Source organism: Chinchilla lanigera, unplaced genomic scaffold (genome assembly GCF_000276665.1).
Source record: "Chinchilla lanigera isolate Chin_1 unplaced genomic scaffold, ChiLan1.0 scaffold00094, whole genome shotgun sequence".
NCBI classification, from domain to species: Eukaryota; Metazoa; Chordata; class Mammalia; order Rodentia; family Chinchillidae; genus Chinchilla; species Chinchilla lanigera.
In genome coordinates, this window is record NW_004955495.1 from 6,671,491 (window position 1) to 6,699,058 (window position 27,568).

Sequence of the window (27,568 nt, forward strand, 5' to 3'; positions counted from 1 at the left end):
ACCTCTGCAGGAGTAAAGATGGCAAAACGGAGGTCCCAGGGAGAAGCCCCCCCAACCCCGCTCCCGGTGCGAACGGTGCACAGGGCGGGGGCTGCCGCAGCGCCCTGCCGCTCCTGCCCATGAGTCACCGCCCTGTGTGGGCTCCTGCTCCCAGCAGGGACGAGGGGCTCATTTCCACTAGCTCCCTTGAGGCTGGAGCTGAGCAGTCCGAATGTCCCCCTCCCTCAGCCTCAAGATGCAGCCCACTGCCACCATGGCCACCACAGCCACCACCGCTGCCACAGTTGCCCTGACAACGTCGTGGGACAATTCCACCGTCCATCCCACGGTGGGTGACCTCCGGGGATGGGGCGTGGGAGTGGACCGGAAGTGGGGGCAGCCGGGAGGACCCTGACTCCTCCTTTCCTGCATGTGCCTGCAGGCTGAGCCGGACCCCATCCTGGACAACTATGTGCTGCTGGTGGTGGTGATGTCGCTGTTCATTGGGGGGACGCTGGTGGTGCTGTCAGGCATCCTGCTCCTGTGCAAACGCTGCTGGGAGGTCCACCAGCGCTTCAGGTGCGCCTGCCCCCAAGGATCCTGAGGTGGGGCTGGCCGGGGTCATCAGCCCGCTCACTGCTGTCCCCATCCCTGCACCCCAGGGCCATGGAGGAAGCAGAGAAGACCACCACCACCTACCTGGACAATGGCACCCAACCTGCCCAAGGTGAGGGGCCTGCTTGGCCCCACCACCCCGTCTGTCCATCTGTCCGCCCGCCTGCCGCCTGCCCCCTCGGGCCGCCTGACGGTCTGTGTCTGTCTGTCTCCCCTACCAGACTGGGCGCAGCTCGATTCCGACTCATCTCTGTTTGCTTAACGCCCAGGCGTAGGTGCACACAGGCGCGTGCTGAGCGAGTGAGTGTGTGAGCGGATGAGCGAGTGCCCGAGAGCCCGCCCCGCCTGCCCCAGCCCGTCCCCTCCGTCCGTCCTTCCTTCCGTCCTGCGGTCACTCAGCCCTGCGCCCTCCCCACCCCACCCCGTCCCCATGGCCTGCCCAGGACAGAGCACGGCCCACCTGGGGCCCACCCTCTCTTGGCTCTCCTGGCAGACCCTGAATTCAGGGGCGAGGACCCCGAGAGCCAAGATGTGGAGACCGAGCGCTTCCTGTCTACCAGTTCCACCGGCCGCAGGGTCTCCTTCAACGAGGCCGCCCTGTTTGAGCAGAGCCAGAAGGCTCAGGACAAGGGCAGAAGGTGAGGGGCGTGGCCAGGGGCTATGGTCCAGGGGGTCAGGGCTGCTTCTGTGTGGAGGAGGCTGGGCTTGAGGATGCTGTCCCGGGGCCCTGCCCTTGGACGCAGAGTTGTGCTAACTGGGACTCCTCCCGCAGGTATACCCTGACCGAGGGGGACTTCCACCACCTGAAGAACTCCCGCCTCACCCACCTGCACCTGCCGCCCCTCAAGATCGTCACCATCCATGAGTGTGACTTGGGCGAGGCTAGCTCAGCTGCCACGCCCCACCCAGCCACCACCCCTAAGGATAGCCTGGCCATCTTCCAGGTGAGGGGTAGGGGGTAGCAGTTGGTGGGAGCCAGGTTTCAGTGGGTTGGGGGCTGGGTCCCCCTCACCCTCCCATGCTCTTTGACCTATCACTGCTTCCTCCCCGCCTGGCTTTGTCCCACAGCCCCTGGGAAAGGCCCTCACTGGCCGCTCTGTGGGCCCCAGCTCCGCCCTGCCAGGTGACCCCTACAATTCAGCTGCTGGTGCCACTGACTTCGCAGAGATCAGCCCCTTGGCCTCCAGTGACTCCGGGGAAAGTGCTTCGGTGAGGGGCTCCCTGTGTTCCCCCTGGAGTGTGCCGAGAACTGGGGCTCCTCTTGCCCCACCCCGAGACAGGTCATCACCCTGTGGCTTTATGTCTGGTCTTCACAGGCCTGAGGGACATGGCAAACACCCCCCACACTGGAGGACCTCAGGCTTTCTCTGTGTGGCCGCAGGGGACACGGCCAGCACCTAGCCTAGGTCCCAATCCCTCACTTGAAAACTGTTTCTCCCGAAACTCTGCATGGGTACTGGCAGGGGTCAGAGGGAGGAGCTCTGAGCAGGTTCCTCTGCATAGGAGGGTGGACCCTGCCTCCTGGTACCCACATGGGGCTAGCACTCGGGGCTGGGAAGGGAATTACATGCCTGAGAATGCTCTGTTCTCCCCCAGTTGGATGCAGGTGCCAGGAGTGCCAAGGTTGGTGGGCCCGGGGCCTCAGCAGGGCCTGGGGAAGTAGGGGCAGGCTCCGGGGCAGGCACCGTCCTGCAGTTCCTCACCCGCCTGCGCCGCCACGCCAGCCTGGATGGGGCCAGCCCCTACTTCAAGGTCAAGAAGTGGAAGCTGGAGCCCAGCCAGCGGGCATCCAGTCTGGATACAAGAGGTGAGTTGCCATCCCCACACTGGCCAGGAGGGCTGAGGCCCTGCCTTGCTATGGAAGGGCTGTCGGGGCCCATGTATCCCTGTATACCCCAGCTAGATGCCCTCTGGGTACATTTTGTTCTGTCTGGCCATGACCTTCCCTTGTCTCCTCCCAGGGTGACTTTTTAATCACTGCATCCCTTGGACTGTTTAAGCCTTGGGTTTTCTGGTAGAGACTCAGGGAGAGGGATTTGAGGGGGCCAGCGACTGTCTTCTATAAGGACTGGACAGCGATGTTGCTGCATTGTGTGGCCACACAATCTCCTTGCAACTCCTCCTTTGGTGCCACTCTTGGAGCTAGAATGCAGCCAGAGATGAATGCAAATAAACGAGTGGCTGTGTGCCAATAAAACTTTATGCAGAGACAGGTTGGGGGCAGTTTGGCTGGTGCATGGTGTCTTGAGGAAGGGCAAGATGGAGCATGCAAGGGGAGGTGGGGAGCAGGCACTGTCCTGCTTGGGACCTGGACGAGTAGCTCAGCTCAGAGGGACTGGGGCGGGCTGGTCCTGCTGTCCCATAGAGGCAGAAGGGGAAGCTATGTCCTGGGTGGAGCACAAGCCCCAAGTCTTCAGATGGAGCCCTGATTTCTGGTGGTGATTACAGTCACTCTCAGTTGCAGCGGCCCAAAACCTGTTTCCCGGGTGTGGCTGCCCTGCCCACCCCACGGCCAACCCACTGGCTGCCCTTGGAGGAGGGTCCTGGCCTCTGGCCAGGGGGCTTTGGGTGGGGGTGGGGCACCCCCAGAACTCCCCAGACTAGGTTGCAGCCAGCAGGAGAGGGTACCTCCCTCGCTCGCCCCCTGGCCTCCCCCAGCCTGGCCCCTAGTCTCCCATGTTTCCACAGCCAGGCCTGTCACTGCTGCCCCTGGGTGCCTTTGCTCCAGCCCACACCTGTCTGGCCAGGGCTGCTCTGGGCGTGACTTCTAACCAAGGCCTTTCTCTCCCAGTACTCGGGATATGAACCTAGGGCCTTCCTACTGAGCTCCATCCCCAGTTCCTGTTTTTAACATTTCGAGGCAGGGTCTTGCTAAGTCACTGAGTTGCCTAAGCTAGGTTTGTATTTGCCATCTTCCTGCTTCAGCGTCTGAGAGTGCTGGGAATGCAGGTGTGCGCTGTCATGCTCAGCTGTACCTGTGGCCTTTGAACTGATGCCTGCTTTTAGTCTTAGATTTCTGCCTTATCCTCAGTTTCCTTACTGGCCTCTCAGCATGCACACACCCTGGGAACTACTCTGCATACCCATCCTGCCCTGGGAGCTGCCTGCTGGGACCTGAACATGGGGATGTGTGGGGGGGGGGCGGGGGGAGAACAAAGCAGACCAACAAACTTCCCCTGCACAGGTTCCCCCAAACGCCACCACTTCCAGCGGCAGCGGGCAGCCAGCGAGAGCATGGACCAGGATGACGGGGACGCCCCCCACGCAGACTTCATCCAGTACATCAGCCGTGCAGGCGACGCTGTGGCCTTCCCACCCCCCCGCCCCTTTCTGGCCAGCCCCACCAGCCCGCCCCCCGCTCTCGGCAGGTATTTTTCAGTAGATAGAGGTGCTAGGGGTGGACCTGTGGGCCCCTGCCCTGCTCCGTCCCCCCTAGGTGGCCCAGGGAGCGCCCTCCTGGCCCTGTGGACACGCACTTGCGTCCCCCTGCAAGGACCGAAGGAGGAGGGAAGGAGGGAGAGACTGGGTAAGGGCAGGGGGCCAGGTGTGGCCCCAGATGATGGCTCCAGTGTGCCCAAGACGGGCCACCGTGGACTTGTGTCCACTCTGCTACTGCCATTTCCTGGTAGAACCCAAGGCCTGAGGGGCTCCTCAGTGATGCCTGGCCCCCTCCCACCTGCCCAGACTCCTGAGGGATGGACGGCCTCCCCTCAGAATCCATTATGACCTCTCCCATTCTAACGCGGTTCCCTCCCAACCCCAGCCTCCACGCAACTGTGCTGAAACTGGTGCCCAAGCTAGCAGGAGTTGGGGGGGTGCATGGGGGTGCTCAGGGTGCCTTCCAGGTTCCAGCAGCTCCTGCCTAGGGCAAGTGACTGATCTCTGACTTACTCTCCTGGTCCTATCAACCCTGTGATGGGCGGGTAAAGTGACTGCCCGGTCCATCCTCCAGCCCCCACATCCCTGGAGAGACTAGAAGAGGGGAATGGTAGTTAACTGGTAGGGGAACAGTTCACCCCTGAAACCCTAGGACATTTCCACAGCCCAGTCCTGAGATTTCCCCCACCCGGCTGCAGCCCCTCCCCATCTCACCCTGAGAGGGGGTGGCTGACAGGCTCTGATGACCGCGGCCTGGCTTGCAGGCTAGAGGCTGCGGAGGCTGCGGGAGGAGTGAGCCCCGAGTCTCCCCCGGAGGGCGGCGCCGTCGCGGGGCCCGAGCAGCTGGAGTTGGATGCCGAGCAGGCTCAGGCCAGCTACCGCGACCTGTGGAGCCTACGAGCCTCGCTCGAGTTGCACGCAGCTACCGCCTCAGACCACAGCAGCAGTGGCAACGACCGCGACTCGGTGCGCAGTGGCGACAGCTCGGGCTCAGGGGGCGCGGCGCCCGCCTTCCCGCCACCCTCACCGCCTGCGCCCCCACGCCCCAAGGACGGCGAGGCTCGCCGGCTGCTGCAGATGGACAGTGGCTACGCCAGCATCGAGGGTGGCCGAGGCACAGGTGACGACCTCGTGGTCATCGAGCCGCAGCCGCTGGCCACGCCTGCCCCCCCGCCACGCAGTCCTCGTGCCTGGTCGCGACGGCCGCGCCGGGACTACAGCATAGATGAGAAGACCGACGCGCTCTTCCATGAGTTCCTGCGACACGACCCGCACTTTGACGACACGCCGGCCGCAGCGCGCCACCGCGCTCGTGCCCACCCACACACGCACGCGCGCAAGCAGTGGCAGCAGCGCGGGAGGCAGCACAGTGACCCCGGCGGCGCGCGCGCAGCCCCCTCCACTGGGACTGCAATGTCGGCCCCCGGCGCACCTCGACCTGCGCGTGCGCCCCTGCGCCGTGGCGACAGTGTCGACTGCCCGCCCGAGGGCCGTGCACTGGCCAGCACGGGAGACGACCCGACCATCCCTGTCATCGAGGAGGAGCCTGGTGGTGGGGGCGGTGGTGGGGGTTGCCCTGGCTCAGGCCTCTGTGTGGAGCCCTCGGGGACGCTGCTGGACAAGCTGGCAGCAGGCTTCGAGGAGAGACTCTTCTCCCCACGGCTGGCCGAGCCTGTCCCCACAGCCCCCACGCTGGTAGTTGCCGCTGCTGCCCCTACGTCCCCCGATCACAGCCCGGTCTAAGTCCTGCGCCCCGAGCCCAGTTCTGGGCGGCTTCTCAGGCGCCGCGCGGGGTCTCGGCAGCGGTGGCAGTGAGACAGACCTGGGGACACGATGCCCTGTCGTGTATGCACCTGGACCACGGTGGCTCGTCGTGCGCGTGTAGCCTCGGTGCTCCGGCTGGCTGCCCCAGGAGCGCACGTTCGCAGCTCTGCGCGTCCCTCGAGGGGCGCATATGCAGTCCAGCAGCTGGCAGTCACAGTCTCAGTGCAATGTGGCAGCCCCCTGCCGACCTCCTGCCCTTCACGCGTGCACACGCATCGCCCTTTCTGGGCACGCTGCGGGTTGGTCACCATAGTATCCAGAGGTGCAGTGTTCCATAACCCTGGCTCAACTGGAGGAAGAAATTTCCATCTTTGGGCCCTTGAGAACAAGTCAATGCCAGTGGCCTCAGACAACAGCATCCGGGCCTTGCACACAACACCGAGTTTCTGGCTGCGGAGGGGCAGTGATCCAGGACTGCACTGTGGTTTCAGGATCCGGCATCTCAAGGGACGTGCACAGACTCCCTCCACGGCCAGCTGAAGCTTGAGGCACCAGGAGCATGTGCTTGGGAAGCGAAGTACAGTGCCTGCCAGGCGCATGCGTGACCCCCCCACCAGGGTAGGAACCACAGGGGGCTAAGGATCAGAGTTTTCCATCCCAGGACCTGGGAGGTTGGCTGGAGGCCGCGGTTGCCAACCCCTCCAAGCCGTTTACCTCACCGCGGCATGTGCTCGCGGCAGCCCGCGCCCCCTCCCACTCCGAGCAATAACCGCGCTTGCCGCCGCCAACGCTGCCGCCACGGCCACCAGCCCTAACTCGGCTCTCCTGCTGCCCCTGCCTCCCTATATGCGCTGTCCTGTCTGTCCCATCCCGCATGTGATTGGCCACCCGTGCCTGCCCCTGTCCAGAGAAGCCGCTGGGGACTCGGTGTTGGAGAGGTGGACAGAACACAGTCCAGGTGGCACGACTTCAAGTCTCCCGAGCTTTATTTATTGCCAAAAGATGGGGCCACCGGCCCCGCCCTCGCTGCTGCCCAACCAGTCTGTCCCACCCCAAGACGGCGTTACTGTGTCGTTTTTGTTTCCTGATTGATTATAAATATTTACTGCATACTTGTTTGCTTCTCGTCTTCTCTGGGGACCCAAGACCGCTGTGGCCTTGGCATCCCACACTATCCCACTGCCCACCCTAGCAAGACAAAGCTCAGTTGGGGCCCTGCCTGTGGGGACCATGTGTTCCCACCTAATTCCCAATAATTCCCAAACATCCTCACAGCCACAGCTCAAATCCACCTGTTTTATTTAAAAAAAAAAAAAAAAAAAAAGAAGAAAGAAAAAAAGAAAGAAAACCAACCAAACAACAAAAACGAGGCCGCGGGGCTCCCTCGGGCGGTCTGCATGCAAGGTGCTGGCAGGAGCCTACTCTCCAGGGCCGCGGCATGTCCCCAGCAGCAGGCGGGCAGAGGGCCAGTAGTCTGAACATAAAGTGCATCTCAGAGGCTGGGCCTCTGTCTCCCTCGCCCAGGGAGGGCTCTGCATGGGACTGCAGAGTCAGGTGTCCACTACCCAGTGGTGCTGTGCGCAGGTGGCCCAGGGGAGGGCTGCACCAAGACCCCTGCCACCCCCCTGCCTGGCCCTTGTGCTCCTGATGTCCTGAGCGGTCAGCACAGAGGCACGGCGGCCACCTTCCTGGGTGGGCGGCGGGCTGGGAACCAGCAGGAAGACTGAGGGCCTGGGCTGTGGCCCCGGGCCGTGGCTCCTGGAGACAGGCTGTGGACAGGAGGATATTGGCAGTCACTCTGGGCACCTGGACCTCTCTTTGTGCCTGAGAAGCCATTGGATGGCTGGGGAAACTAAGGTCTGGTCACCAGGGTGGGACAGCAAGGGCAGCCTCTTCCTGCCATGGGCTCCCATACAGGGGGCAAGGACATACTTTAGCAGCGCACTGGGGATACGGCTGGGCAGGGGCAGAGGGAGGCACATAGGAAGTCCAAGCAGCCCAGAATAATGCATCCCTGCCAGGCCCCACCCAGGCATCTTCAGCCACTTGCAGAGCTTTGGGGCTGCATCCAGCATGGCCCCTTCCGGAGCAGCAGGCCCAGCACAGGCCACGGATCCTGGTGTGGCTGGACGAGGTGCTCTGGAAAGCGAGCCCCTCCACCCCACCCCTGACCCTGCCACAACAATGGTGGGTGTACAGGGCAATGACAGCTGGCAGAGCCCTGCTATGTGGCTGGGCAGACTGCAGTGACCAGCAGGATGGCCAGAGAACAGGGACTGAGCAGAACTGGCTGTGACCACCCAAGTGCCACCCCCAGTGACGGGTCTGGGCTCAGGGCCATGAGCTGGAGCCTGGGACAGATACATATTCTGTGCTTCCTCTGTTGGGGTCAGCCAGAAACCCTTCCTCTCCCCGAGAGGCTTACAGGTTGCCTTTGTCCCACTTCTCACCCACCTGCAGGTGGCGCCCTCACTGCTGCTTGCAGGCCGACAGCCGGCGGATCTTGCTGCTGGAGCAGGCCTTGCGGGCCGAGTGGGTGGCACCAGCCTTGGCCTTGGCACTCAGCTGTGCAGACTCTGTGCCATTCATGCACACAGCCTTGGGTAGGCCGAGGCTCTGTCCATTCTGACCCGCCTCCTCCTCTGGGACCTGTCCTAGGAGGAAGATGGCGAGCGAGGCCTGAGCCAGGAACAGTGTTGCTCTGTGCCTGGGCCACACCCACCCCTGGGTGGGCCTCTCTGCCTGCTGTGGCCCCAAGTGGGCCCTGTGGGGACCCCAATCCTTCAAAGGGAGAGCAGGTAGGGGCTCGCCTACACCCACCGGCCATCATAGGACAAGCTGAGCTCAAGGGCCCGAACAGTCCATGACAATGGGAAGCACAGCCTGTGGGCACCCAGGGCCCCCGTCCAGGCCTGTGTCTCTGCTGTGGCAGGGACCACTGCAGTCACCCTGCCTGGCTAGGCACCTGCATGGCAGGCATGGGGGCGGGGTGGAGGCCTACCTCACAAGCAGCTCCTCCAGGCACAGCCAGCCCACCCGCTGGGAGCCACTGTGGTCACTCAGCTGTGCCCAAACCTGCAGACATCACGAGGAATCTGCCACCTGAGGATCCTGGGCCCAGTACGGGCCCTGTGCTGGGCTGGGCTGAGCTGACTTAGAACTCGCTGCCCCAACTCTGCGTGCACAGATACAGCCAGCTGCCACAGGCCCTTTGGTAGTAAGATGCCAGCACTGTTCTCAGGTCTGGGCCAAGTGGATCTGACATCCTGCTGACTTGCAGCCTGCATCCAGCTCATGGGATGGTGAAGGGGCTGCCGGGCCAGGTGGGAAGAGTCAGGTGGATAAAGTGGAACCAGCCCAGGGCAAGTGGGCCACAGCCAGACCCAATGCAGCATAATGCTTCGCACAAAGAGCCATTCCAGGTTGGGGATGCGGTGCCAGACACAGGAAATCCTCCTGGGAAATCCAGGGCACTGGACATAGGAGTAGGAAAGTGGTTTCTATGCATCCCTACCCCTTGCCTGCCAGCATCACCTTTCCTCAAGCCAAAGAGGCCTGACAGCATTAGGGGCCGAAGGGGTTCCTAAGCAGGAACCACAGCCCACAAGCAAGTTTTGGCCTGGCATTCTGGCCTGAGGTATGAAGGGCTACGCATCAGGGCAGAGGGCCCAGACTGGGTCTGGCCTGCCTGCCTGAGGCAGACTTGGGAGCAGCCTGCCAGGGTCTCCTTCCATAGGTGCCCACATGTACACCTCCCCTACCAGGCCGCCCAAGACCCCCAGAAAGCAGCTGGCACCCAGGGGCACACCTGACGGGAGGCATCATAGCCTCCAGTGCCCTGCTCAGCCTCAGGCCAACTGCCAAACCAGGCCAGTGGGGCCCATGGGGCCCAGGTGTTGCTGCACAGTGCTGGGGAGGGGATGCCGGGCTTGCTGAACCCCAGCCTTCTGGGAACCCTCCCCTGCAGCCACAGCCCCTTACCCTGGGCCCACCTGCCTGGCCCTCCCACCTCCCAGGTGCCTTTTCCCTCGAGAGCCCTTGCAGGAGGTAATGGCCACTGGGACCTGGCAGTGGGGAACCGCAGTGCACCACCCAGACACACAGCAGACAAAGCTTTATGGCAGACCCAGTCCAGGGGCACTGGGTGGGGTGGGCAGCAGGGACGGTAGAGAGCAGGCTACACTAAGGCCTGCTCCTCCTCGGCTTCCTCTGTCCTCAGAGGGCTGTGCCCTGGCTCCTCCATGTGCCTCGCTCCTCACTAGCCCTGCCTCAGACACTTCCTGGCCACCTGGGAAAGAAGGTGACAGGGTCAGGGCTGTTGCCTCCGTGAGCAGGAGGAGGGCTGCTGGACCCTCTCTGGGTGGCTGGCTGAGGGGATGCCCTGTGGAAGTGGCAAGCCACCCCTGCCCTTGGCTCTGTGGGACTCACTACCTGTCTGCACTGGACTCGGGCTGAGAAGCCGACAGGGCCTCGGCAGCACCTGGGACGGGTGCCCAGTGAGTCCCCCCAGCCACACGGCCCCGGTACTGGGCAGCTCCCTCAGTCCAACACTGTGCCCTTGGAACAAGGGACAGGGCCACCCCCAAAAGACACCCTAGCCAGGTCAGGTCTGCACATCCCAGCCACAGCCTCTGCCTGCTCACCAGGCACCATGAAATCCTGCGTGTAGATGACACTATCTTCGATGCTGAACAGGTCCTCGTCCTCGTCCTCCTGGGTGCGGCCATGCAGGTCTTCTAGGTAGGGCACCACTGTCATGCTGCGCCACCGGTCCTTGGTATCCGGGCTAGGCGGGATGGGCACCAGTGGCTCAGCCAGTGGGTGTTTCTTCCGGAACCAGCTGCAAAAGCCCAGATGCCATGATGCCCATCAGGATGGCTGCTGGGTGACCAGTGGTCACCACTTACACAGGAGCCTGGGGCCAGGCTGCACCACAGGGTCCTGGCCACTGCGCCTACAGCACCTTTTCCCATTCCCAGCAGGGTGTCCTGGCTACAGTGCTGTCCCTGGGGTGGTGCCAAGCTGCCACCCCTGCACCATGGGCTCTCAACCCCGTTCTGCTGCTACTACCCCACACCATAAGGCTGTGCTGGGCAGGCAGGGTGGAAACACATCTCTGGACCGCGGGAAGCCAGGCTGTGGCCACATGACCTTCTCGGGTTGCTGGCCCTGGCCACCCCATATATTCCAACCCACAACTGGCCCTATGTCCGCACTGAGCCACTGCTGGGCATCAGAATTACACTGGGGCCAGGAACGATGCCCTCCCTCAGGGTCCTGGCCCCTCCCCAAACACTCCTGGGAGGATACTCAAATCCCAGATGACCCAAGGACACGTTTGTGCCAGTGCTCAGCCATTGATCGAACCCTTGCCCTGGACCTAAGGCCTGTGGAAGCTGGAAGAACCCAGCATGGGCAGCAGTGCCAACTAGACCCTCTGCCCCCATGGAGCCCCAAAGCTACTATCCTGGGGCACACAATGGTTGCCTGGCGAGGAACCTGAAAAGAAGGAGCAGCACACACACCTCCTGTCCCCAGGACCCTGAGCTGGGATAGGGCTGTCCAGGCCACAGCAGCACTGCCCACATCCCAGGCCATAGCGTTCACCTCCAGCGTCCTCATCAGACCTCTGCCCTGGGGCACCCTCAAGCAGAAGTCCACCTCGCCAACTTCCCCTTGGCCCACAGCCAACCCCACCTGGACCCTATCACTCCCACGGACTGAGGGTCAGGCCTCCACGGGAGCTCCCAGCACACCTCGGGCACGGCAGCCACGCACCTGTGCTGCCGGATCTGCCGTATGGAGAACCTCTTGGCCGGCTCGTACTCCAGCATCCCTGTGGGGAGCACACACACCAGGCTGGGGCTGGCTCCAAGACCCCCAGGCCTCCACCGCCCACTGTCACCATCTGCCCCACTTCTGCCCACAATCCTCAAATGCCACACACCTACAGGACAACCTGCGTTGGCCCGGCATGTGCCCCAAGCACCAAGATACTAGGTACAGATAGAGGTGAGACACCAGCTCCTTGTCTTGGCCTACTTCTAGCCACAGCAAATGTATGCGAAGCCTTGGGATGAGGGGGCCATGACACCCCACTGTCCACCAGGCTCCGAGTGTGACCAGCCACCTGGCACCATCTACTACATGGCACAGGAAGCACCCCAAGGGCCCTGGGGGACACCAGGGAAACCCAGTTCTGAAAGGCCCAACAGTGTTGGCTCCAGGGCTGCCTCGACCTGAGGCAAAGTCCCAAGGGTGAACAGAACGCTGGGCCTGCGCCTGGCGGAGGTGATGGCCAGCCTCACAGGCGAATCCTAGTGACCCCACTGTGCTACAAGGTCCCTAGGGATGCTAGGGCTGCATCTCAGCCCAAAAGAGGCAGAAAGGACAAGAGCTCAGGCTGACTGCTAGGGGGAGCCCAGGCCACTTGCACCCAGAGCTCTGCCTGAGCTCTGTCTTGCCACACACATCCCAGCGCCTCAAGAGACACCCACCTTTCAGCAGGTCGGAGAGTGGGGGGCCGCAGTCACCTGGGATTGTGTAGTCCCCCTTCCCAATGTTCTCAAACAGCTTGTAAATGTTGTCCCCTTCGAATGGGTACAGGCCTGTCGTGATGTTGTAGCTTCACAGCCAAGAGCAGCAAAAGAGGTGGGTCAGCTGCTGGCAGGGGCCCCTGAAGCCCCCTCACCCCACTGCACACGGCTGGAAGCAGGACTTGGTCCTGGACCCACCAGAGACAACACCCTTGAAGCCACACACCCGCCCCCCTCCCCCGCACGCCTTCCTTTTGAGTTGATGAAACATCAGGAATTAGGCGGCTGTGGGGAACCCACCACTCTGCACCAGAGCCTGGGCACCATGTACTTTGATTTTTTTTTTTTTTTTTGGTTTTTTGAGACAGGGTCTCGCTATGCAGCTCAGGCTGGACTTAAGCTCACTTTGTAGCCCAGGCTGGTCTCGAACTTGCAACGATCCTCCTGCCTCAGCCTCCCAAGTGCTAGGATTACAGGCGTGCGCCACCACACCCGGCCCACCATGTACTCTGAGAGGCAAACGCAAGCTGTATCTCAACAAGTAAAAGGCAAGGGTCTCTGGTGGCCACTTGGGAAAGAAGGGCTTCTGGAGAGATGCTGCAGTCCCTTGAGCCCTACATGCTGCAAGTTCAGGGTGGAATGAGGGTCTGGGGCACTTACAGTGTGACCCCAGCTGACCAGATGTCCACCTTGAAGCCAGAGAAGGTGTCCAGGCCATTAGCGATTTCAGGTGGCTGGAATGCAGGGGAGCCCTGGCTGGTCCGGCAGGTGTCATCCGCGGCAAAGGGGTGCAGGGCCTGTGGCAGTGCGTGTGGCCCTCAGGAAGCGCAGGAGAGGGGTAGCACCCTCACTGCCCGGTCCCACGGAAGAGGCACCTACCTCGGCAACACCCAGGTCTGAGATCTTGAGCGTGCCACCCGTGGTGAGCAGCAGGTTTCCCGGCTTGATGTCCTTGTGCACAATGCCCTGGCTGTGCAGGTACTCCAGGCCGTCAATGAGCTGACAGAAGTACCTGTAGGGAGGGGATGCCCAGCTCAGGGCCACCTGAGCCTCCCCAACTCACGGGCTGATGAGAGCCATGTGACCTGGGAGCCTCTTGGGGGCAGGAGGACACAGGGATGGTCACTTAGGGTCCAGGCAAACACACATGACAGAGGAAGGGCCAGGTCTCGGTAAGAACCCTGAAGCTGAGGCCCCTGATTTCTATGAAGCTGCAGTCACTCTTACCCAGGGCCAGAGACCCTAGGCTCAATCTGCAGGCTTTCCTCCCTGCTTCTGACATGGGCACCTGGACCCCCAAATCTTTCTAGAACAGCAAGCCCTCTCTCTAGCCCCAGGGCGCTGCAACAACCACGGACCTGGATCCTGTTGCCACCCAGGAGGGCCAGTTGAGCCTCTGGCACCATCCAAAAGCCAAAAGCCAAAAAGCTAAAACAGCCGGGTGTGTGCACATGCCTATAATTCCAGCACTCAGGAGGCTGAGGCAAGAGGACTGCTGTTAGAGGCCAGCCTGGACTACATAGCAAGAGCCTGTCTCAAAAAATAAAACAGAACAAACAAAAGTCCAAACAAAAGCCAAAATAGGCTTCTCTGGGGACGAGAACATCCAGGTAATAAGTGGGGGGACTCCATGGAGGGTAGCCCCTGCCTGTGCAGCTGGGCTGTGGGTACTGCAAACTGGGGCCCCTGAAGCTCTGTTACAAAACCTTCAGCTGTCATTCCATAATATCAGGAAAGCAAAGTTTGAAGGTGGGCCCAAGTCAAGCCGGCCTTGCATCTTGGTGTGGGGCCGCGGCCTGCCGGGCAGCACTCACTCACCCGTGGGCCTGGCACACGGGGAACCGCTTCTCAGGCACGCTGTCCAGCATCTCCTGCATGCCGCACACACAGTACTCCATCACCATATACGTGGGGTGCTAAGGAAGTCACAGCTCAATGGGGACCCCACACCGTTGTGCCCTGAGGGGCAATGGCTCAAAGGGGGCCACTCTGGGACCTCTGCCCGAGACCAAGAGTGAAGATGAATAATGTGCTGGAGGGAAGGAACCCTAGGGGATGAGGAGCTGAGGTCCTGGTCCACTGCACTTGCTGTGAGTATTGTACAAGTGCCAGGGTCTGCAGGGGGCGCCCCCACCCAGGATGTCAGCTTGGGGGCGCCTGGGGGACAAAGATCCGGGCTGCGGATGTTGCTGGCCACCCACAGGAATACTTCACTTCTCCCTTTCCAGCATCTCCCAAAACAGACAGTGTCCACGCCCAGCAACCATGAGCCCTGGGGACTCCAAACCTGAGGGTCAGGGTTCAGACAGAGACCCAGGATCCCATTTCTCACCCAGGGTAGGAGGGAGGAAATCCTGTGGGGGCTTCCTGACTTCCACCTCAGCTTCCCAAATCACAGATGGGGTCCTTGGAAACAGCCCAAGGACACACCAGCTGACTGAGGTTGTACCACACCAAGATCCCTGCTGTGGCAGACAAGTTCAATACGAGGAGCTGGGTGCAGAGGAGCCAGCAGGAGTGCCCCCCCACTGGCACCCGACTCCCTCCACCTACGCAGGGGCCCCGACCCCGAAAGGATATATCTTCTGCTTCTCCTCATTGTACAGCACGTCCACCAGCTGGATGACATTCCTGTGCCGTAACCGCCTCAAGAGCTGGATTTCCCTGAAACCAGAGGACAGGCCTCGGTGGACCCCAGAGCCAGTGACCATGGCCCGAGGGTGGGGCCTCCTGTGCCCCACTCACTGGGAGCAGCTCTCTGCCCTCTGCAGGACAGCCAGCCAAGGTAGCATCTGGGTAAGGCCTCCTTGGGCCCAGGTTACAGCAGCCTTGGGGTGGGGTCCAGGGACAGCAGGGAAGGCGGGGCACAGTGGCTAGCAAGGTCTGGAGAGCCCAGGGTTTTGCTACTGTCCCAGAACCAGGTGTGCTGGGAAGCCCCTGGGGAAGGCCTGAGTGAGCTGCTCTATGGGCAGCGCTGGGACTTTCCATCTGTCCCTGCCCAGAGAGGCTTGGACAAGGACAAGACACTGGGTGCAGGGTTGGTTTGTTTGGGGGTGGTACCAGGGATTGCACCCAGAACCTTCTTACTGAGCTACATCCATCCCCAGTCCTTTTTTATTTTGAGACAAGGTTTTGCTAAGCTGCTCAAGATGGGCAGCTTGAATGTGTGATTCTGCCTCAGCTTCCCAAAAAACTAGGGATGACAGGTGTGTGTCACCAGGCTCAGTTCACATTTTAGTGTGTAATTTATAATCTCAGCACTGAGGATGCTGTGGAAGGAGGATCACTGTGAGTTCAAGGTCAGCCTGAGCTACATAGTGAGTTCAAAACCAACCTGAACTGCATAGCAAGACTCTGTCTCACACACACAAAAAGAGAGCCAGGGGATGTAGGTCAGTGGCACAGCACCTGCCTGGCAAGCACAAGGCCCTGAGTTCAATTCCTGGTACTAAAAGGGGTAAGAAAAAAGAAAAGAGAAAGAAATAAATTTAGTAGTTTCTAATATACTCCAGTTGTATAAGCATCACCAATATCCAGTTCCAAAATATTCTATTACCCCAGCTTGTCACAACTGTTTTGTTTCTCTTTCCTTGTCTTTTTTTTCTGATATATGCTCTCGCTATGTAGCCTGTGCAACCTTCAAACTCACAGCAATCCTCCTGCCTCAGCCTCCCTGTGCTGGGATTATAGGGATCCGCCACCTTGCCCAGCTATTATAACTTTTTAACCCAAGAATAACTATTTGTGCAGTCACAGCAATGGCACTGCAGATGCAGCACTACTGTGTGCAGGAACAAAGCCAAGCCCTCAAGAGTCTTCCCTTACCACCCAAGGGCCTTCTCCTAGTATCCCAAGGGCCCAAATCTCCAGCACCCCAGCTGAATCTTGCCAGGTACAGCCACATCCACCTGTCCCTTGTACCTTACCCAGGGCCAGTGCCCTGTGATCAGGCACAGCCTGGCGAGCCAGTCCAGATGTCTCCCTTCCCCAAACAGGCCTGGAGAGCAGGAGCCTTCCCACCCATAGGGTTAGGCACAGGCACTCTGTGACCCACCAAGACCTCCCCCAAAAGAGTGTGCAGGTGATTCAACACCTGCAGGCTGCCTGGTAGCTGGGCTAGGACTGCCCCATGTCTATCAGCAGACGGACAGACACACAGCGTGGCCCATCCCCACAACAGAACATCACTCAGCCAGGAAAGAAGTGAGGCTGTGACGCTCACCACAGCATAGAGACCTTGAGGATGCTATGTTCAATGAGACACCAGACACACCGAAGAACACAGTGGGGTTTCCCTAGACAGGAAATGCCTCGGACAGGAAAATACAGAGACAGGAAGTGGACTCGTAGATGCTTCCTCTGGGGTCATGGAATGATCTGGAAGCAGGTCCTGATGGCAGCTACAGACTGTAGGTGTATGAAATGCCACTGAATTGCCAGTGTCAATGGCAAAATTTTACTTCAATAAAGGTTCAGTTTTTTTGGCGGGGGGGGGTCTGACAGTTTCTTGCTATGTAGTCCAGGCTGGCCTTAAACTCACAGTGATCCTCCTGCCTCAGTCTCCCGAGTGCTCGGGATTACAGGTGTGTACCACCATGCCCGTCTGATAAAGGTTCTTTTTTTTTTTTGGTACTGGAAATCAAATTCAGGACCTTGTGCTTGCCAGGCAGATGCTGTGCCACTGAGCTATATCCCTGGCCCATAACGGTTCTTCTTAAAACAAAGGTTCTTCTTAGTATGAAGTCCAACAGCAACACACACAGTGGGAAGCCATTACCGCCCCAGTACATCACCCTGTGGCCCCTACAATGCAACCTGGGATGGCCACAGTCACAGATAGGAGGGGATACCCTGGGCAGCACTGGGAACAGGGGAGGGACAGGCAGCCTAGGAGGTGCTAGGAGAGGAGGGTGGGGGAAGGGATGGGTGGGAGTAGGCCTGGAGCTGCTCTGCTAGTGCAGCGTGCACTGACTCTGGGCTGCAAGCACAGGGGTGGTGCCAGTTCCTGGCAAGGCCTGGCGAGGTTATTTATAGAGCTGGCTGTGTCCACAGTCTGGCAGGTACCCAGGGCCTCAAGGGGTACGCTGGGGACCAAGATGGACACAGCAATGCCGCCTCCTCAGGACAGCACTGAAAGGTCCCTGAGGCTTCCAGAGCACTGGCTTGGTCTATCCTCTATCCCCTACGCTTCACATGGCCCTGACCTTCTCCACCAAAGGGGCCACCAACCCAGTGGGCTGGATGTGCCTCTACCTCAGAGGAGGCTGCAGGGCACAGGCAGGATGTATCCTCAGACAGGATTACCGTGAGCAAACTCTGGGCCAGAGGTGGTCACTGAGGCCCCCTACATCACAGCTAAGAGAGCTGGTTCCTGGCCATAGCGACCTATCCTTGGGGCTCCTGTGTTAGCCACGTAAGAGATGCCCAGGCAGGGGACGGCACTAGCAGGGCACCACATGCTGCACTGGCTGGGTGCTCGGACACCGGGGCCCCAAAAGTTGGCCAGCCCAGCTGCGAAGCACAGAAGGAGCATTCCTTTCTGAGACAGGAGCCTCTGTTGACCAGTGAGGGTGACCTAGGGAACTCCTGCCTGCTCCATCCTACTCCCCAAGTTCTCACTTCCTTAGTGAGGATGAGGTTTATCTCAGGACCCCTGGGCCACTGGTAGCCCTCTCTCACCTCCCAGCAACCCTCATTGGCCTGCCCAAGGACAACAGCAGGATGGTCCCCCTACCTGCCCCAGGTTTCCACACTAATCTAGCTACAAGGAGGGGGCAGCAAAGCAGCCTCGGGGATTAGTCCAGTGCAGCCTTGAAAACACTGGGAATGCTGGGCTAGGTGGCACAAGCTTGTAATCCCAGCACTTAGAAGGCTGAGGAAGGAGGATCACTGTGAGGTCACCCTATGCTACACAGTGAGTTCAAGGTCAGTCTGAACTACATAATAAGACCCTGCCTCATTAAAAAGACAAAAAACAAACAAACAACAACAACAAAAAAACAAGGAGCCAAGCATGGTGGCACATTCCTGTAATACCAGTACTTGGTAGGCTGAGGCAGGACTGTTCCAACTAAGTTCGAGACCACCCCAGGCTATGAAGTAAGCTCAAGGCCAGCCACAACTGTATAGCAAGACCCTGTCTCAAAAAGACGAAAAAACCTAAACAAAACAAAACCTAACCAAAAACAAAACAAAAACAAAAACCCTACACACGGACAGAGAAAGCAGAAGCCACTCAACACCGGGACATAGACCAATAGGGGTCTCTGCCGTGAGTTCAGGGCCCATCTGCTAAAGATGCCACAGCCCACATACCGCCTACAGAGCAGAGTCTGGCCCCACTCTCCCCACATGCCAGTTACCCACAGCCAGCCGCAGCCTGAGGTCCTAGGACGTTCGCTGCTCAGTGACATCTACACAGAGTGGGGAGCGGTAGAGGGCTCAGTGTCAGAAGCTGGGTCTCCTGGTCATACTGCCTGCCCTGGCAAGAGTATGTTCTGCAGTCTGCAGAGAGGCGCCCCCCACAGCAGTCCAGACCCTGGGCCCAGGTCCTTCTCTGGGTGGGGCATCCTGGGCACCACAGAGTGCCAAGCAGCATCTCTGAGCCCTACGCACTCTGTGCCAAATGCACCTCTAATCCTGACCATCACCAAAGTCCCCAGACCCTACCCAGTGTCCCGCAGGGGCAGCATCTCCCCAGGCCCTGCTGGCCTACCTGGGACATCCTAACCTACTGCGTGCTGCTGGCTCCCAGGCCCCAGCCAGTGCTCACTCACACAACAGTGTTCTCAGGCACCCCCGCCACACCCACCACATCTGTGCTCCACCATCGGCACACCTGTCCCTCACCTGCGGACCGCCACCAGCAGCCCAACACCGGGCTGTCACATACGGTGACCCTTGTACCTAGCCATGTCCCTGGCTGCTCCCGGCAGGTGCCTTTCCTTTTCTGGCCTACAGATGACACTGATGCAGGCAATGCTAGGCCACAGCTGCGTCCCTCTGCCTCAGTAGTGTCCAAGACAGAGCCAGGCTGGCAGGAGCTGTTCTGAGTAGGCACTCCCCCTACAGAACAGCCAAGCCAGTAGGCCTATCCCCACTTCCCCTGGCTCCTGGCAAGGCCTCACAGGTGTCCCAGGTACAAGGCCAGTGCCACACAGGTATCCCAGGTGCAATGAGAACCTGGCACCTCACAGGTGTCCCAGGTGCAGGGTCAGCGCCTCAGAGGTGTCCCAGGTGCAGAGCCTGTGCCTCTCAGGTGTCCCAGGTGCAATGAGAACCTGACTCCTCACAGGCGTCCCAGGTGCAGAGCTTATTCTTTTCAGATAACCCAGGTGCAATGAGAACCCAGCTCCTCTCAGGCATCGCAGGGGCAATGTAGACCCAGATCAGCACAGATGTCCCAGGTGGAGGGCCAGCTTCTCACAGGAGTCCCAGGTGCAGAGCCTGCTCTTCTCAGGTGCCCCACAGGCAACAAAAACCCCCCAGCTCCTCATAGGCATTCTGGACGCAGTAAGAACTCAGCACCTCCCAGGCATCCCAGGTGCAGTGTGAGCCCGCAAGTGCCACCAAGCTCCACCAAGCTCCACTAGAACTTTTTTTTTTTTTTTTTGGTTTTTTTCCGGTACCAGGAACTGAACTCACGACCTTGCACTTGCCAGGCAGGCGCTTTGCCGCTGAGCTAAATCCCCAGCCCCTAGAACTTTTTTTTAAAGATAAAGACAGAGTTGGGTTTTGTTGTTGTTGTTTTTTAAGACAGAGGTTTTGAATTGCAAAATATAGCTCCTAGAAAACTGCTAAGGAATATGGGTTGCATTTGCCTCAGGAAGATACAGAGATGAAATCACCTGATGATCAATAAAGATCCAAAAGACTAGGCTGGTGATAGAACAACAACTGTCAAGAGTCGATGGATGTGCCAGTCTGATAAGGTGCAATAAAACCAAACAAGGGGAAAGAAAAAAAACCAAGATGAAGTTCCAAATATTTAGGGTTTGTTATTTTTTTCTTTGCTGGGAATGGAACCCAGGGCCTCCTGCAAGTGAGGCAGGAGCCCTGCCACTGAGCCACAAACCCTGCCCTTTTTATTCTCAGACAGGTTCTCACTAAGCTGCTTTGGTGGGCTGGTCCTGAGTTTATGATCCTCCTGCCTCAGCCTAACAGGTGGGATTACAAGCCTGCGCCATCATGCCTGGTTTTCAGTGTTTCAGTTACTAACATTTTCATCAAAATATGCAAATGAAAAAGAATTCTAAGGAAAATTTAACTTGTCTCCTAAAAGTGCTCTTGCACTTTGCTCTAATACACTACCAAAAAAGGACCCTCATTCTCTAAGTGGAGTATCACTTTGCATGTGTTGTACTGTTTAATTAAAAATGGGACCAAGGGGGCTGGGGATTTAGCTCAGCGGCACAGCACCTGCCTGCAAGCCCAAGGTCATGAGTTTGATTCTCGGTATGGGGGGGGGGGGAGGGACCAAAAGATTTTGTGTAAACATGCAAATCACACTATACTAGGAAAAGAATGGGTCAACTTCCCACTCTAAAAAACGCCAGGAGCTGTGGGTACCTGAGGACAGGAAGACTAGCCACAGCAGGGCAGGTGATGAGGGCCAGGTTCCTGTTGGTCCCAACCCTGCAGGAGGACAGATGTGTGACACCCAGCTGGTCACCCTGGCAGTACAGTGGGGCTGTATGTCAGCTGCCCTATTTTCAATGTTGCCTATAGGTATTAATTCCCCAGCTAAGACAAGAGAGAAGAAAAAAGAAAGAGGAAGAGGAGAAGATTAGGGTTGGGCAGAGAAGCAGGAAGCGCTTCTGAGTAGAGGAAGTGGTGCCTTCCGGGTCCACCCCACCTCCAGCCGGGGGCCTCTCTTGGGAACCTGCCCTGGGTAGGCACTGCCCAGGCAGAACAGTTGCCTTGCTGATCAACCAGAAGAGAAACTGGAAGCAGGGTAAGAAAAACATCCATACTCACACAGAAAGGGAAAGTAGCTGCCTTGGAATCAATCTAGACACAAACCATGTGAGGAGCCAACTAGGCAGCACTGCAATCTGGGACACCCCCATTCCACGGCCCAGGGGAGGGGGCTCCCAGAGGCAGCAGGGCTGTTCAGCTGCTGACAAAACTGCAGGAAGGCACTGGGCATGAACAAGGCCCTGGGTCCCACCCCCAGCACAGCAAAACAAGTAAGATCTGGACACCATGCCGCATACCTATAATCCCTGCACTAGGGAAGGCCAAGGCAGGAGGCTTGTAAATTTGGAGTCCTGCTTGGACAACTTGAGACTTGTCTCAAAATAAAAAGGCCTGGAGGTATAGCTCAGTGGTAGAGCATCCCAGGGTACTATCTCTATAAATGAATGAATGAACAAAGGCTCTCAGGCTGGGTATGGTGGCACATGTCTATAATGCCAGCACCTAGGAGGCTGAAGCAGGAGGATCACCACAAGTCTGAGGCCAGCTTGGGTGCTACAAAGTGAGTTCAAAGCCAGCCTGGACTGCATAGAAAGACAAACAAGAGAAAGAAAGAAAAAAGGGCTCTCAGATACAGCTCAAGGGGCTATAAGCAGAACCTGACTGAGAGCAAGTCCCCAGCACACACACCGCACACACACCCACAGCGGCAGGAGTCAGCCAGACACCCCTGAAGTTCATGGACAGTTGGAAGGGCACATAGCAACAACTATCCCCACACCAGAATGTCACTAGGCCAGGAAAAGATCAAGGCTCTGACATTCGCCCCAGCGTGGAGGGACCTCGAGGATGCCAGCTCAGTGAGACACCAGACACAGGAGACACAGCGTGGGCTCCATGGACAGGAAATGCCCAGGACAGGCGACTCCAGGGACAGGAAATGAACCTGTGGGTCCCAGGACTGGGGAGGGTACAGGTGACTGCTCACGGACAGGAGGCTTCTTTTGGGGTGATATAATGTAACACTCTGGAATTAGAAGGGATAGCTGCATAACTCTGTCAGTGGAATAAATGCTACTCAACTGATTTCAAAGATGAACTTCAGCTGGGTGTGATGGGGCATGGCTGTAACCCTAGCACTTCAGAGGCTGAGCCAGGAGGATCACCTTGAGTTTGAGGCCAGCCTGGGGTACACAGTGGGTTCAAAGCCTATCTGGAATACATCATGAGACCCTGTCTCAAAAATAAAAACCATGTTGGGCATGGTGGTACACACTTGTAATCCCAGGACTCAGGAGGCTGAGGTAGGAGGATCGCTGAAAGTTGGAGGCCAGCTTGGGCTAAAAAGTGAGTTCAAGGCCAGCCTGAACTGCATAGTGAAACCCTGTCTCAAAACAAACAAAAAAAAAAGGGCCGGGGATACAGCTCAGTGGCACAGTGCCTGCCTTGGAAGAACAAGGTCCTGAGTTCAATTCCTGCTACCAAAAAAAAAGACAATAAAACAAAGATGAACTTCATGGTATGTGAATTATATTATCAACAATGATATTAAAGTAAGAAGATATAGTCCAGTTCAGGGCTAAGGAACCTTTGGCAGCCCTAGCTGTGATCCCCAGACTGGGGGCAAGGACTTGCCCTGGCTCCCTGCCAAGGCTCAGCCTAAGTACCGAAGCCTAGCGTGAGCCAGCCCTGCCCCATCTGCTTCCCCAGCAGTGCAGACAGATCTAGCCCCAAGCTCCCGCCACACTGAGAGGCAGCCACACAGGCAGGGCCTGGCACACTCAGGAGCCCAGTGCCAGTGAAGGTGTCCCACCGGTGCCTCCTCTGGCACTAGCCAGCCTGGGCCTCCTAGCAGGACCCTTCCCAACACAGGGCCTCCGAAGATGCCAGGGTCTCGTCGAGAACACTCGGAATATTCGGTCTCCTGAGAATGAGAGCTGGCAAAGTCCAGCACTCTGATTTCCAACTCACTAAAATCCTGTTTACCATCTGGGTCCAGGCATCCGCCAGTCACCCCTAGGGTGACAGGACTCCTGTCCCTCACATGCTGTTCCAGTGGGTCCTCGGGAGCCACCAGCACCTCGCAGGCCCCAGTAGTGGTGACAGATGGAGGAGGGTCTGGTACAGGGCAAGGTATTCCTGCTGCCACTCACCACACAAGGCTCTGAGGGTGCAGCTGAACACAGTGCCTCATCTCCCCTCTTCAGGCAACCTGGCGCACCTCCAGCAGAAAGGACGTGGTCACAGCTCATGCTTCCTCACCCCAGACAGAGGAAGATGGAGGTGCTGAGCCACAGGAGAGCGCGGACCAGGTGCTCCACGAGCTGTCCCAGGGCAGCTCATTACACACGGCCCCCTCGGCCTGCAGCCCCACTCTTGTGCACAGCGGGTTCACGCCTTACCTCCTGCCGGTGCCATGTGGGCAAAGCACAACCTGCAGAAGCAGAGAACCTCAGACAGGCCCGACATGCTGGACAAACGTGGAATGAGTTAGGAGCAAAAACAGGGACACTGTCCTCCCTGCAGACCCCCAGGTCAGAAGGTGGCACACACTTGTCATCCCTGCCACTCAGAAGGCTGAGGCAGTAAGATCACAGCAAGTTCAAGGCCAGCCCAGGTAACATACAGAATTAGTGAGACCCCCGTCTCAAAAAAAAAAAAATTAAATGAAATTAAATTTTAAAAAAAGGGCTGAACATGTACAGTAGCTCCATCCCAGTTGGGGGGGGTGTCCCCTCCCTTGATCCCTATTTGACAAGGTGCCTCAGCAACTTTTTTTAACATTTTGATGTCTCCCAGGCTTTCCTGTGTCTTAAGGAGAATGTGTGACTTCCTCTGGCATCAGGCCTGGGGGCTTCCAGGGAAGGGAAGGAAAGACATCAGTTGGCTCAGCCCATCCCCTTGCCCGCCACCTTGCCAATGTCCACAACATCGCACTCTAAGAAAACAGCTTTCACGCGGCCTGGAGGACAGGACTCTGAAGGCTTGCTGGGAAGCTTCTGGACACTCCACTATGAGAGAGACGGCCTGAGTGAGTTTATTAAGCTCAGCACAGACAAAGGGGCCTTTTGCCCTAGAGCCAGCTGGCAGTGAGGCTGGCCAGGGCACAGAAACCCCTTCTTGTGACAGGCCAACACGTGGCAGCCTCACTCAGGTCCCCTCTGGCCTCCTTTGTTGTGTGGCCCTTGCAGGACAGATCACCCACCGCAGAGGTGGGGCACAGGAAAGAGGCTGGGGTTTCACCTCACAGTGGCAGTTGTCTCCCCAAATGCCAGCGCTCCCCCTGCTGTCCTCAGGCCAGGCTGGAGCCAACAGCAGTGGAGACTTACTGTACCCATGGAGGGAACCTGGGTCACAAGCTGCAGTGGGACCTCATAGGACCCCAACACAAAGCCCAGTCCAGGTTCTACCAACTGCTCCACTTCCCTAGCCTCAGTTTCCCCATCCATTCTGACAGTGTCACCTGGGGTCCTTGCATGGCTCGGGCCTGTCCCTATCGCCTTCCTCGGGCTGCTGACACAAGTTCTTGGAATCCCTCTGACCACTCTGGAAGCCAAGGGCTGGGATACCAGCCGGGTGCCCTGCTGCTGCCCGCATGCCACAGTGATGTGCCTGTACTACTTGGAACTCAGACAGGTTGTGTACATACACCAACTCCCCATGATGAACGTGATCATCACACACAGCAAACATATAAAATAAAAATTAAAATAGCGGTCCTGATCATCCACGTGTCACTCTGGTCGGTCACAGGCTGAGCCTCTACCCTTGCCCACCAACACCTCCTAACCACACTGCAGGGCTCCCAGAGTGAGCAGGTTTGCACCTGAAGACCCTGCAATGGACAGCTGGACAGCTTCTTCCCGGCACAGGAATGGGAAGCAGCCAGGATGGGGATGGGAGTGGGGAAAGGACAGACGTACAGACGACTACGGCAGGCTGGGGCACTTCTAGCTGGATGGGACTCTAGGAGCCCCTCATCTGCCAATGATGACAATCACAAACTGTGCAGCAGGAGAGTACAAAGGGCCTGGGGTGCCAGATAGACCCCTTCCAGGGGCCCAAGGCCACCTCCCTCCAGGTGAAGAGAGAAGCAGTAGGGAGGGTGGGGGTCGGACTGAGACCCTGCAGCCAATGTCAGGGGAGTGAGGGGGACTACTAGGAGGACGAGGAGAGCCATATTGTGGGGCATTCAGGACACAGACAGTCTTCCCTAGACACCACCTGTACACAGAGCCCCCTGCCCTCAGTGCCCACCCGACCCTGTACCCCGGTGAAGGCCAGGGGACGTCGCCCGCAGAGATCACAAACTGGCAGCTGTGGGCCAGATTGGCTGTCATACACTTCTGGTTTAAAGAAAAGAGTGACCAGAGCTGTACTCGAGCCGGGATGGACCTGGCCCCCAGGACACTTGGCCCCAACTTCTATGCTCCAATGCTAGATGCCCCATGGAAGCCGGCCACCTTGTCCGCCGGTCCTGTTTCAGACCCAGCCACTCTGACTCCCAAGAGCCTTAGCTTTGGCGCCTGTCACCCGGCTTCAGGCTTCAGGCTGGCGGGATATCACAGGCTCTGTCACAGCTAACAGGCTAGGCGAGCCGGGTAAAGGGATCAGAGCCCAGTGGGCCCCAGGGACCAGGACTGCCTCCAAGGTCACCGTCCACCTCACAGAGTGTCCCCTTCAGTCCTGCAGCCTGGTCCAGCAGATAAGGTCCCTTCTTGGAAACGGGGGTGGGAGGGGTGAAGTTTCAGAAGTCAGGACGGGGAGGAAGAGCAGCAGTCTGGCCAGTGATAAGAAGGTACCAGCTAGGGCAGGAGGAGCTTCAGTGCAGGGGTGCCTGGGGCAACAGTGCCCGAGAAATCCGAAAAGACAGGGCTGCCCAGAGCCTGCCCAGGCAGGGCCATCCAAGCCAGAGCAGGGATATCCCAGCCTCCTACGCTAGGCAGGCGACAAGGGGCCATGTTTCCCTCCTGCTAGCCGATAAGCTGGGACAAACAATTATTTTTGGCAACTACAGGGTTCCCCTTGGACAGCATAAACAAACCCCACCTTGCCTGGCCCGGTAATGGCCACACACTGCGCACAAAACCTGTTATGGCTGCGGCGCACAAACTCACACAACCCAAACTAGCCTAGGCTACAGCTGGACAGGCTGGGAACAGGAGAGGGGCGTCCCTTCCTAGGAGGGCACACAGGGGGTGCCCCAACTTAGGTAAAGTCCTGCAAACGCGCTGCCACACTGTCCTTGGCTAGGGGGCCACACATCAGCTGTCAGCTCGATCTTCAGGAAGAAAGGAGAGAAAAGAGAGGGAAAGAAGAGATGGATAGATGGGAGGAAGACAGAGAGGGAAGGAGGGAAGGAGGAGAGGGAGGGACGGAAGGAGGAAGGAAAGGAAGGTCAGAAAGAATAGGAAGAAGGAGGAGGGAGCTCAGGAAGGAAAGCAGGCAGACAGGAAGTGAAAGAAAAGAAGAAGGAGGGAAAGAAGTCAAAGAAAAGAAGGGAGGAAAGGATGAAGTGGGAAAGACGGACACGAGAAAGTGGAAGAGGAAGGAAAGAAAGAAGGAAATGGGCGAGAAAGAAGAGGAGGAACAGGAAGGCAGGCAGGAAAAGATGAGGAAAAACTCAAAAGGGGAGCAAGGAAACAGGAAAAAAGGAAAGGAAAGCAGGAATGAAAACAAAAAAGTGGGGAGGGAGAAATGAAAGACAAGGAAAGGAAGGGAGGAGGAAATGCGGAAAGGAAAAAGGAAGGGGAGGAAGGAAGCAAGCGGCGCGCCAGCGCGACCCCGACCGCACTCACTTCTTCACGTTGGCCTCGCCGTTGGGGATGCGACGGAGCTTCTTCTTCTTGAGGATCTTGACGGCCCTGCGGCACAGCGTCTCGGAGTCCAGCACCTCCTTCACCTTGCCGTAGGAGCCCTCGCCCAGCAGGTCGCCCATCAGGTACTTCCCGATGAGCTTGGCGCGCTTGCGGCGCGGCTGGTAGATGACCTCGGTGGAGTCTATGCGGTGGATGAAGGTGTCCATGCCCACGGCGATCAGCTCGCCCTCGGGGAACAGGCCCGGCGGCTGCGGGTCGGCCACGTCCATCCTGGGCCCGGCGCCAGGGAGCCCTCCTCGCCTCCCAGCCCTCGTCCCCTCGGTCCCCCTGCCGGGCGACGCCGGCCTCCGGCCTCGGCTTCCCTTCTCCAGACGTTTAACAAGGAAAAAAAAGGTAACGGACGGACCCCACCCCCACCCCCCGCCAAGTCCGCGGGAAGCCTTCCTGCGACGGTCGCGGCTGTCTCTGGCACGGAGGCTCTAGGTCATCGTCCAGGCGCCCGGCCGAGGCGGCGACCGCGCTGGGGCCCGTCCGCGCCGTCCATGCCCGGCCCCGCGCTCC

The 27,568-nt window shown here is 58.7% G+C and overlaps 2 protein-coding genes across 2 annotated transcripts in view; one reads left to right on the plus strand and one right to left on the minus strand.

The window, feature by feature from the left end:
* Nucleotides 1–228: 228 nt before the first annotated feature.
* Nucleotides 229–6,848, plus strand: Cbarp (calcium channel, voltage-dependent, beta subunit associated regulatory protein; the record flags this gene model as incomplete). The annotated part of the gene is given in 9 exon segments (XM_005405990.2): nucleotides 229–328; nucleotides 422–558; nucleotides 642–706; nucleotides 1,088–1,232; nucleotides 1,367–1,538; nucleotides 1,663–1,803; nucleotides 2,191–2,401; nucleotides 3,779–3,962; nucleotides 4,737–6,848. Coding segments are annotated over 9 exon segments (2,127 nt in total). The 3' UTR covers nucleotides 5,716–6,848.
* Nucleotides 6,705–27,568, minus strand: part of Stk11 (serine/threonine kinase 11) — a gene marked incomplete in the record, with an annotated part of 21,214 nt that continues 350 nt past the window's right edge. Inside the window, 10 exon segments of the mRNA XM_005405988.2 lie at nucleotides 6,705–7,505; nucleotides 8,191–8,390; nucleotides 10,380–10,576; nucleotides 11,515–11,572; nucleotides 12,234–12,361; nucleotides 12,933–13,069; nucleotides 13,152–13,284; nucleotides 14,091–14,180; nucleotides 14,853–14,936; nucleotides 26,987–27,568. Of these exon segments, the coding sequence (XP_005406045.1) occupies nucleotides 8,206–8,390; nucleotides 10,380–10,576; nucleotides 11,515–11,572; nucleotides 12,234–12,361; nucleotides 12,933–13,069; nucleotides 13,152–13,284; nucleotides 14,091–14,180; nucleotides 14,853–14,936; nucleotides 26,987–27,276 (1,302 nt within the window).